Here is an 11,153-nt window from a genome sequence, read left to right as displayed (position 1 = left end):
CGGAGGTATAGGGAAGGGCAGAAGGGAGCAGGGGGGAGAGAGAACAGACCGAAGGAGGCAGGGAGGCAGGGAGGCAGGGAGGCAGGGAGGCAGGGAGGCAGGGAGGCAGGGAGCCCCCACCCCGCCCCCGGACTACATCTCCCGGGATGCTCAGCAACAGGGAGCGCCCCGCCCCGCCCCGCCCAGCCGGCACAGCGGGCGCTGCCCACCGCGCGGAGCTCAGCGGCGTGCGGCGGCTACAAGTGCCACGGTGGTGATCGCGGACTTTCCCGAGGAGCCCTGCGGAGACTAGCGCGCCCCTCCAGCCTCACTGGGTGGCCAAGGCAGGTAGGTGAGTGGCGGAGAGTGAGCGGGGAAGAGGCGCTGGCGCGAGGGAGAGACCCCGGGAGCCTGGCGGAGCTGGGGAGCGCGTCCCCACTCTCGACCCGGGGTACTTGCCCAGCCTCAGGGTCCTCGGAGGGCGCGGAGGGCACCCGGAATGGAGTGACTGATCCAGCGGAAGGACCGCTGCCCCGTGCTCGCGGCGCGCTGTCACCGCACAGCGCTGGCTGGATCCCGCGGTCGCCCTCCCCAGACCAGCCTCGCCCGTGTCGGTAGTTCCAGTGCGGATATTCATGCTCTTAACTGGTGGCAGACGGACGAGGAAAAGTGCTGTCACCTAGCTCTGAGGTGCAGTTGCATCAAGTGCGCTTTTGAACAAACCGCAGAGAAGAGAGAGGGGGCGCGGAAGGAAAGAGCCTTTAGTTGGTCCCCTGGGATTGTCTGTTCTCCATCCAGGGTGGAAGCCCCGGATCACAGAGCTGCAAAGGCAATCCACTGTGCAGCTAGCTAGTTTAACGCGATGGAACAAGCGCAATCCCTCTTTGAAGAGAAGATAAACGTAGGACCAGGGAATTGTGTCGAGATTTCTCCTCCTCTTTGTTATAAATTGGCAGTCTTCTAAGGGACTTTGCCAATTTTATCCAAAGTAATCCAGCGTGATCAGTTAATTGTAACAAAGGTTAATCAGAGCGCCTGGTGTGTGAAGGACCTGCGAGATGATTTCTTTTCTCGTTTCAGTCATCAGACCCGTTGCTATCGCTTCGTTCGTTCACAGCAGTAGGGAATCTGTCCACTTGCTAAGAGAAAGCTCTGGTTCAGTTGCGGTCTTCCTGCACTTGGTGTATTTTTGTTTGTTTTAGCTACAGATAGACTCCAATAATAGGAGGAAAGTGGGTTAAAAAACAAAACAAACAAACAAAAAACCTAATGAATGTATAGCAGAAAACATGTAGATTCATTCCCTCTCCCAGAGTTTGAGTTGCCAGGTTGAGCTCAGGTGAGCCTCACCTGTACTGCTGTGTGGGTTATGAGTTCTTGGAGCTATGGATTTTGAATCATAATAAACCCTCAAGCTATGGGTTAAATTCGTTGCTACCCTGGACTTGGAATCAAAATCAAAGGGGCCCCGTTTGAAACCTCTGTACTTGGTGGTCGTGGAAAGTGAATGTTTATTCCTCAAAAAGATGTCAGAGGCAGAGAAAGAGAGACAGATGATTTTCTGTTCAACTTTAAAGTTCTATTCCGGAACAGTCCCTGGCTGTGCTGAGGCTGAAGAAGTATCATGGATACAAAGTTCCAAAGGTAACCTTGGAAATAGCTTTTCAGCTATTTGCCTGCCCTGAACTTGTGGGTTTATGGTTTGTTGTTTATGGTCAGTTTACTTCTACATTGGGTTTGTAAAACTTTGGATGATCAGTATCCTGTGCACTCTGAAGCAGGCAGGTGTGTGTGTGTGTGTGTGTGTGTGTGTGTGAGAGAGAGAGAGAGAGAGAGAGAGAGAGAGAGAGAGAGAGAGAGAGTGTTGGTTGGGGCACAGTATTTGCAGAGATCGCATAATGAGACATGTTGTCTACATACTTCTGGGTCCAGAACACGCTGCTCTCGTGTAGCAGCAAGGGGATAGGCTAGGAATGGAAGCACAATGAACAAGCATAGAACCTAGTAAATACAGACTTGCGTGGCATGGGATGTGTGCACTATAAAGGTTAGGCAGGTGGCTGATTAAGCCTGCCATCTTTCACACGCTGTCTAGCTACCCAGTCAAAATGCTGAGCCCCAGCTCCAATAGAGCCCAACTGATAGTAACATATTCTTTCACCCACGGTGATACTCCAAGGCTAATCTGTATTAGAATCTGTTCTGAACAAAGGAGAGTGTAAACACATAATTTAACTGAATTGTTGAGAAGTCTGTGCTTCTCCAGGTTCTCTAGAAAATCACCAGTTCTGCTAAAGAAAAAAAAAAGAAAAAAAAAAGTGTCCCTGCCTTTCTCATTTGTGTCTCTAAACAGGAAACGTGCCTTCTCATTGAGGGATCCTGTCACAGAAATGTGTGAATCCTTGGATAAATTTGGCTTGGTGACGGCAATGCCTTCTTCAGAGACACCGCTACCTCCTGTGCACTCTTTTTCTGCCCTGACCTACCTTTCCTAGTGTGAATCCCTGTGATAAGTCAGAGGATTTGCCCTTGTCACACGATCTTGACACTCTTCTTTCTCTTACCCCTTTTAGGAGGGCCCCGAGGTTGAAGTGTCAACACTGTGGCTGCAAAGGAGATGGCAGCCTCCGAAGCAGCTCTCCTGGTGGTGCAGCCTTAGTTGGGTTCTTTTCTGTGTTGCTACCAGCACAATCTCTGGGAGTTGCTGGGGGATGTCTGAGTAGCGCCACCGATGGAGCTCCAGTACCTCGCTAGGAAGGGCAGCCAGGCAGCTGTGTGCGATGCTGTGGACTGGAGTGCAGGAGCGCCTCCTGCCGACCCGGCGGAAGCAGCAGCCACCAAAGGTACTTTCTGCTGCCAGAGACACTGGACATCCAGACCAAGAGCAGCTGAGATGGAAGGGTCTCTGGTATCCCCCTCCTCCTCTCCACAAGACAGTGTTATTCAGCCCGACTCCTTCCCACCAGGACCTCTCAACTCAGGGAACAACCAAATAGCAGAACGGAAAGTCTGCGATTGCTGCAACCACGAACTAGAAACATCTTTTACCTACGTGGATGAGAATGTTAACTTGGAGCAGAGGGACCAGAGCTCCCCTTCAGCAAAAGGGAGGAATCACCTGGGAGACCTTGGTTGGGGAAATCCAAATGAATGGTCCCACGAGGCTGCCATCTCTTTGATATCTGACGATGAAGATGATACAAGTTCGGAAACCACGTCTTCAGGGAAGTCAGTAGATTACGGTTTTATCAGCGCCATCTTATTCTTGGTCACTGGCATCTTGCTGGTGATCATCTCTTATATTGTCCCACGGGAAGTGACTGTGGACCCCAACAGCGTGGCGGCCCGGGAGATGGAACGCCTAGAGAGAGAGAGCGCAAGGCTGGGGGCGCATCTGGACCGGTGTGTGATTGCCGGGCTCTGCCTGCTTACTCTCGGGGGGGTCGTCCTGTCCTGTTTGCTAATGATGTCTATGTGGAAGGGGGAGCTGTATCATCGCAATAGGTTTGCCTCTTCCGAAGAGCCCGCAAAACTCTATGGTTCTTTCAGCTTCAGGAGGAAAACCAGCAGTAATGAAAACACCCTGGAACTGTCCTTGGTAGAAGAAGATGCACTCGTTGTACAGGGTTAATGCTGGTTGTGAACTTCTTGAGTCTGCCTTGGCATTTTATATGAAACAAACACACAAACAAAAACAAACCACATTTCTTAAATTAACAGTGCTGTTTGTTTGCCTGGCAAGAAAAATATTTCCCAAACAGGCAGCCTGTGAGTGTTTTTGTTCTCCATGTATTTTTTATTTAGAAGTAAAGCCATGTCCACTGCATTAAGAAACCACAACCAGCTTCACCTGACCTTCTCAAGAGCTGAGACTAATTAATCTGTAATGGCCATCAGCTTCTACTTGTATAGGAAAATATTTCTAATGGCTCACTGTGCAAGTGATTTCTTTTACAAGATATAGAATACTGATCGTTGGACCCTCGAAGTTTCCACACCCAGATCAATGACAGGCATCTGTTTAATGAAATATAACTTAAACACTAACCATAATAAGGCTTATATTTAATTCTCAAAGCTTCTTATCCATTTGCTTGCTAATTATTTTTCTTTCTATAATTTGGCTACACACTAAACTATAGGGTTTTGAGTTTGAATGTTTCAAAATTTAAGGATGTTGGTTATTTTTTTAAAAAAAACGACTATAAAATTGCACATGTTATATTTAAAATGATTCCTGTACTCAGAAGTGGTAATTAAGTCATTAGAATACACTTTCTGGTAAAAGAAAATTATATAAATCATTACAAGACCAATCTGAATATAACCCATAATGGTAGTGTCAGATATTAACCAGGGCCACGTGCCCATTTTCTAGATGAAGTAAAATTAGTCGATGATATAAACTTCATTTTTTTGTTTCTGGTTTAGCTCTGATACTGGTTACCCATGCTCTTGAAGTCTTTCATGATTCTCACATCAGAGAGTCAAAGAATAAGAATATATTTCCAGACATGGAAACATCTGGGCAGGTCTGAGTCATGATTGGCTTGGGCACATTCCCACGTGACACTTTGTCGTTGCTTGGAGAAAACTTCCAATACAACTGCAGCTAGACTTGGGGACTCTACCTGTATCCCTTGCTCTAGGCCAGGCAACAAGATATTGCCCCAGGATGGCAGAAGTCCTTAAGCTCATAGCCAAAAAATTAAAATGGGGAGAGGGAAATTAAATACACTGGTTCAGGAAGAACTGCACCCCTAATCACAATAGTTAAGGCATCATTCCAAGCTCTTTATATCCAGGCCCTCAATACCTATGAGCTCTGGCCTCAGGAAGCTCTATGAGAGGTATGATAGGCAATGTGGTCACAACCTGCAAAACACCTGGTGTCCACGCTAACACACAATCTCACTATGGTAGCGTTTCACAAAGGGGGCAGGAAATGAAGCTTCAGGAACATCTTGCAATTTGCAACTATTCCTAGAAGTGTTTCCAACCTCACGCTGGAGGATTTGTTGTAACTTCCATTACTGTTTTACCATGATCAGGGGGGTAATTCTTAAAGAGGACTGGAGCTGGGAAATGGGGTGGCAGGGCAGGCATGGGGAAGTGAGAAAGTGATTTCTTTGTAGGTTGTTAAACCTAATGTCTGAAGTTTTTGTTGTTATTGAAGACTGCAAAATATGTGGGTGACTTTGGCTGGCAGAGTGTGTGAGTCAGAATAACTGAATGAGCTCTTGTGGGTGTCAGAGAGGGACTTGATGAGTATGCAGTGTGTTACTAAGGGTTAAGGGGAAGATCGGACGATAGTGAAAATAGAGGTCAGGTATATGAGAGAACTGTTAGGCAAAAACGAGAAGTAAATAAACATCAGAGGAAGCTAGATAGGGATCAGTTACCCTATAGAACAGACTAATATTGCTTCAGAAAGAATTGGGACAATGTACACATGATTTATATTTTCTACTGTTGGTTTTCTTGTGCTTGTCGAACAAAATTTTTGTTTTTACTCTGAATCTCATATCATTTTGTGGTTTGTATTGAGGTCAGCTTACCAGTGGTATAAATTTCATGTTCTGAAGGTCTATAAATTGTCATGTTCTGTCTGCTTGTGGACCCTCTTTGGATGATGTGGACGCAACCAGAGTATGAGCTTCTGCTTGGCTGAGTGGGTCTGACTGGGTTTTTGTTTTTAATATATATTTTAAAAATACATGTTTATTCATAGAAGCTAAGTGGGATCAGCTGAGTTTTGTTTTTATTTATTGATGAACCAGAGTAATTTAGCCAAATCACAGACTAAACTGAATTAATTGTGTGACCTGATTTACAGCTTTTTTTCAGACAAATTTAACAATCAGATGTTAGGAATTTTTTTCAATTCTGTAAAAATGATGAGAAAGGAGAAGAAAAAAAAAGCTTTAAGCTTTTTATTTAGAAGCATTTAATAAATTTTGCAGTTCTACCAAATGAAATGTAGTTCTAATGTGATCTAAAAGAGCAATAGGTGTGTGTGTGTGTGTGTACATGCATATATATACATGCATATATTCATATATATACATAGACATAGAGATATGTGTATATATGTATATAGAAATTAGGACAAGAAAATATTCAGGGGAAAGAGATTTAACAAGTCAGAATATATTAGTCTTAATTTTTTTTTGAATTTTATAATTGATTTTAGAGAAAGGATGGGAGAGAGAGAAAGAAACATAAATTTGTTGTTGAATTTATTTACGCATTCACTGGTTCATTTTTGTTTGTGCCCTGACTGGGGAATCAAAACTACAACTTGGCATATCAGAACAATGATATGCCACATAACTAACCAACTGAGTTAATCGGCCAGGGCTTTCTGTCTTATAATTTTAAAATTGAAATGTAGTAAGCAAATGCTTATTTCAACATTATTCAAATCTGTTCATTTGCAGGTCACATGTTTTTAAGGTTCTAATTATAGGAGGCAGACCACTCCACCAAAAAGATGCTATTCAGAAAATCATCTGCATGTCTCGTTTAGTGCTGTGTTAACACAATCAGATAACCGCTTTAACCCACTCTTCCCATAGGTATTTGGTTGTGTGGCCCTAGTCCGTCCTCTCAGTGCCTGAATTCAAGATGAAGATTACTTGAATTTAAAGTGATGGTAACACAGACATCTAAAAAACCTGAACTTTAGATGTATTTCCAATCTGATGAAGAAGGTTTTGGGGGCTCTAAATATTTATTTAGAAGTACGTTGGCAAGAGCAGGTGATAAATGTTATAGACATTGAGCAGACCATAGCTGTGGGGTTGATCTTGAATCTGTTGTGGCGATTTATGACCTTACATTTCTCTCTTCAACATGGTGCTGGTTGTTATCTATGAGAGTTTTTATTGCTAGACCTGGAAAAACAAATTTCTGTTGTTCAAAAGCCCAGAGTTTAGGTTTTTAACTTAGGTATCAGGTTTGAAATGACTAAACTCAGAGTCACCTTCCTCATCTAAAGAGAAGGCAGCTTATTGTTCCACAATGCAGCCCAAAGGGGTGAATCAGAAAGAATGCTTTCTCCATTTCTATACTCTGCTAATGGACAGTTTAATCCGCTTAATGACTTTATAAACTGTTCCTTCTTTAGGGCACCTTAAATGGTGACAGAGCTGAACTGTTCTCTTTGCGATGTTGTATGTCCCTTCCTGCCATTTGGAGCTCCTGCAGAGGACAATGTAATACATTGTACTGATCTCCTCAGAAGAAGAATGTGTTTTCTTCAGGCTCCCTATCTCATGACTGACTGACAGGCTAGAGGAGTACAGGGCTGCTTGGAACCAACAAGTTCTTGGTGACTGTGGGTGTTTCTAACCATGACTGCTATACCCCTTGATTCTGTACGACCTAGATACTGCCAGGACATCAGTAGCACATGCTATGCTCTCTGCTTTACATATCTGAGTCCATCCCTCTCACACTTACTTGTTTTAGGAACTGAATTGGACCAGTGCTGGAACAAGTCCTTCAAGGTGCAAATTTAGACAAAGAAACTGCCCTTCTAAATTCATTTGTGCCTTACCTTTGCCTCTGGACATAACAATAAATGAATGAATGAGCATTGTGCCAGTTGCGTATCAGGAATTAAGGGTCTGAACCCAAGTGACTCTACATTTTGTTATTTCTCTGTGACAGGCAAAAAATTTAGGCAAGAGCATGTGAACATTTCAGCCTTCATCTTTTACATGTGACAGGCACTTGTAAAACTTCACCCAGATTAATCATCTAAAGTTAAAGAAAGAATGTCTTCTGTATCTATTAGGAGAAGGTTTTCCAATCTGAAGGTCAGATTCCATTGCAGCAATTACTGCTACCACAAAAATATCTGACAAAAGAGATTCACAGCCTTCACCAGTGGTTCACCTATTCAGCAAGATTTAATACTGCCAACTAGATTTCACTGTGACAAAGGAGTAAGACAGATCCTTACAGTTCTCTGTAATAGGGTTTAACCTTTCCAAGAATTGGATGTAAAGAATGACTTTAATGAGAAGAATGATAATGAAGTCTCACTGGCTTTTCCCAGTATAAAAGGATTCAAAAGAACTAACACTTCATCCTTCAGCCAATTTTCAGCTGTATCATTTTATGGTTCATAGAACTATAATATTTTCTCCTTCCAACTTTTATGGGCATAAGCTTTGAGAAATAATTTGCCCGACTCATGAACTGACACTGTAAAAAGTAATATGTTATTTTAAATACATAAAACTGATTTCAAAAATCTGTGACTAATACTTCAGTGTGTTCCTGTGGTTAATGTTTGTTAGTGTGCAAGTTTACATACCCTCAAGTCTATGTAGGTCTTGGAAGAATACTTTGAACTACAGAACCGTAATATCCAAAGCTATTGTTAGACTAATTTTCTTATAGGAAACGTGGCATGCCTTAACGTTGCTTTAAGGACGAGAGTAGTTGTTCACGGGTCATGGATGGAGAATGTGGATTCAACTTCAGGGTAAGATGCCATAATTATATAGCTCCATTTTGGTTGTACAGCATCCCACACATGTTTGACTTATTTTTTTAAACTCTCAATTTCAGGCTCAGAGAGTATGGCATATTTAGAAATTATTTTACCCTGAATTATTATTTTGTTTCAGGAAAATATGGTAGGAAGACAGTGTTTTCCTCTGATCCAGATTTTAGTGACTGTTCTGTGCTCCAGCCTTATTTCCCCTCTGCCACCATCACACTTCCCAGTCGCGCTCCGAACACACGTTGTCCAACCAAGCGAGGAGAGGTTGTTGTTACCCAGTAGACTGAGAGTTTTTTACTTTGTGGTCTTCACTGTGCTTTTGATCTTACTTTTCTTGCCAAAAAGAAAAAAGAAAAAAATATATAATTTAATGTTGATCATATGCTATTTGATATTGTGAAAGAGCAGTTATTAAGGTTATGGGGTTTTTCTTAGGGCACTGGATGCCTTATATATTAATAGCAAGTGTGTCCTATCATTTAAAAAATAAAACTACTAAGATGTTTTATTGTGTTTGTTAATTTTATTGAAATCTGAATCTGTGATGCTGATTTGGTCTTTAAGTTACATGGAAATTATGTCCCGCCCCTCCCCCCAAATAAAAGTAATATTTACCCCCAATTGAAGTAAAAGATTCTTCTTGCTACCTATCATCAAACAATGTAAACTATGCCTTTTTCTTTTTTTACTTTATATGAGTAGTCAAAGCTATTTGGGTTTCTCTAAATTACTCAGTTATTAAATTTAGACTGTGAATTGCTTGATGTGGAAAAAAATACGTAAATAGATATTTAAAAACAATAACTAAAAATCTAAGAAGTTTTTGGGTGAGAAACAAATAATGAATTAGCTATTCCCCTGCTCTTAAACTTCTCTTAATCTAATTTTGATCTCCATTTTCATTTGAGGGGTGCATCTGGAATTGTTTCCTTATTATGTATAAGTGCTGTCAAGGTTGAGAATTCTTTAGGGACAATTTGAAGTGGGGCCCCAAATATTGCTCCATTTATAAAAAAAAAATTAGAGCAATATTCTTAGGTACTATAAAGAAATAAAATCTAGTTTTTAAAACATAAATTAATGTATTTTTATAGACTTTTTTTTTAACAATCTGATCATTCAGAGTGAGCTCCATTTCCAGTCTTTTGCTACATGACCCTTAAGGGTCCGCAGAGAGGCTCTTGGTGACCTGCTCTGGTGCAAGTACCTTTTCAAATGTCACTGGTTATCGAGCTAGAGGGAAAAAAGAGAGACGGAAAGGGTTGGAACAGACACTGCACCATCTCACAACTTGTTAGCCAGAACTAGTTAAGTTATATAGTCCCACTTAAGCCAGGAAACAGTTCCATCATGAGCCCTAAAATAGGAAGGTTAAGGCTGTTTGTATCATCTGATACTAATGACCGCCACAATTTCTAAGGTCTTTGTGCTAAAGCACACTATGGATCTGTGAACATCAAAATTCTTGCATTCTTTAATGACTTAATTTTTTTTAACACTTTTATACCGAGGGCAGAAATTATTCTAAAATCTCTCCAGAAAAAGCACAATTTAGTAGTACTTTATTAAAAATACTTAAATAAGGAAATGATCACAATTTCCCTTAAGATTTTGTTGTATTATTTTATCATAAAAATTAGGAAATTCAAATAAGACAATACCAATGCTTTTAGTTCATGGACAGGAGGAAGTATATACATTCTTAAGTACTTACTATGTATTATTCTATTTATACCTTACTCATTTAATTCTGACAACATTACTCAAGACAAATCTTATTTTCTGCATTTTAAGAATGAAAAACTAAAACTCAGGAATATCAGATGACTAGAGTTACACAACTAATGACAGTAGGGTAAAGATTGAAACCTAGGATTGCGTCACTAAAAACATATATTTCAGATTAGACGGAATATTACCCTTCTTGCAAAAAAAGTCTAATTTATACTATATATTTTATTTTATACTTATAATTTTATAAAATAAAGTAACAATCAAGAGATTTGAGAAATAGCATGACCAGGCAGTGGCACAGTGGATAGAGCATTGGACTGGGACACAGAGGATGCAGATTCAAAACCCCGAGGTGGCCAGCTTGAACAGAGGCTCATCTGCTTTGAGCACAGCTCACCAGCTTGAACCCAAGGTCGCTGCCTTGAGCAAGGGGTCACTCGGTCTGCTGAAGGCCCACAGTCAAGGCACATATGAGAAAGCAATCAATGAACAACTAAGGTGCCACAACAAAGAATCGATGTTTCTCATCTGTCTTCCTTACTGTCTGTCTGTCCCTATCTGTCCCTTTCTCTGTCTCTCTCACTGTCTCTGTCACACACGCACACACACACACACACAAAGAGATTTGAGAAATAAAATCTATAAAGAAACCATACCAATATTTTAATTTTGGATAATAAAGCCATTTCTCAAAATATAAAACCAAATTGAATCTATCAAAACTCACAGCCATCCTACTCACTACCCCCACTGAAGATCAGATAAGCTTCTTCTGACAATTTTTTTTTTCGGAGCAGAAAAGAAAATGTAGCTATCTTCCTATGTGCATGATAGTTCTCATAGGATTAATGTACTCTCCAATAGAATCCAAAGATGAAAAGAAAGTCACATCTGACTTTCTAAGTGCTTACTAAGTGCCAGG

General features: G+C 41.3%; 1 protein-coding gene across 1 annotated transcript; it reads left to right on the top strand.

Annotated features, from left to right (window-relative positions):
- Positions 1 to 231: 231 nt before the first annotated feature.
- TMEM74 (transmembrane protein 74) lies at positions 232 to 3,819 on the top strand. Its single transcript, XM_066372490.1, has 2 exons — positions 232 to 327; positions 2,553 to 3,819. Exon 2 carries the CDS (start codon positions 2,711 to 2,713, stop codon positions 3,608 to 3,610), a length of 900 nt encoding a protein of 299 aa, XP_066228587.1. The 5' UTR covers positions 232 to 327; positions 2,553 to 2,710; the 3' UTR covers positions 3,611 to 3,819.
- The last annotated feature ends 7,334 nt before the right edge of the window (positions 3,820 to 11,153 follow it).

The sequence above is a fragment of the Saccopteryx leptura genome, chromosome 3 (genome assembly GCF_036850995.1).
Source record: "Saccopteryx leptura isolate mSacLep1 chromosome 3, mSacLep1_pri_phased_curated, whole genome shotgun sequence".
In the NCBI taxonomy this organism is placed as follows: Eukaryota; Metazoa; Chordata; class Mammalia; order Chiroptera; family Emballonuridae; genus Saccopteryx; species Saccopteryx leptura.
Note: the sequence above shows the minus strand (reverse complement) of the source record. Positions and strands in the feature narration are given on the sequence as shown.

What these genes read in the sequence shown, in the direction of transcription:
- TMEM74 (XM_066372490.1), top strand. Translation starts at nt 2,711, where the DNA reads ATGGAGCTCCAGTACCTCGCTAGGAAGGGCAGCCAGGCAGCTGTGTGC.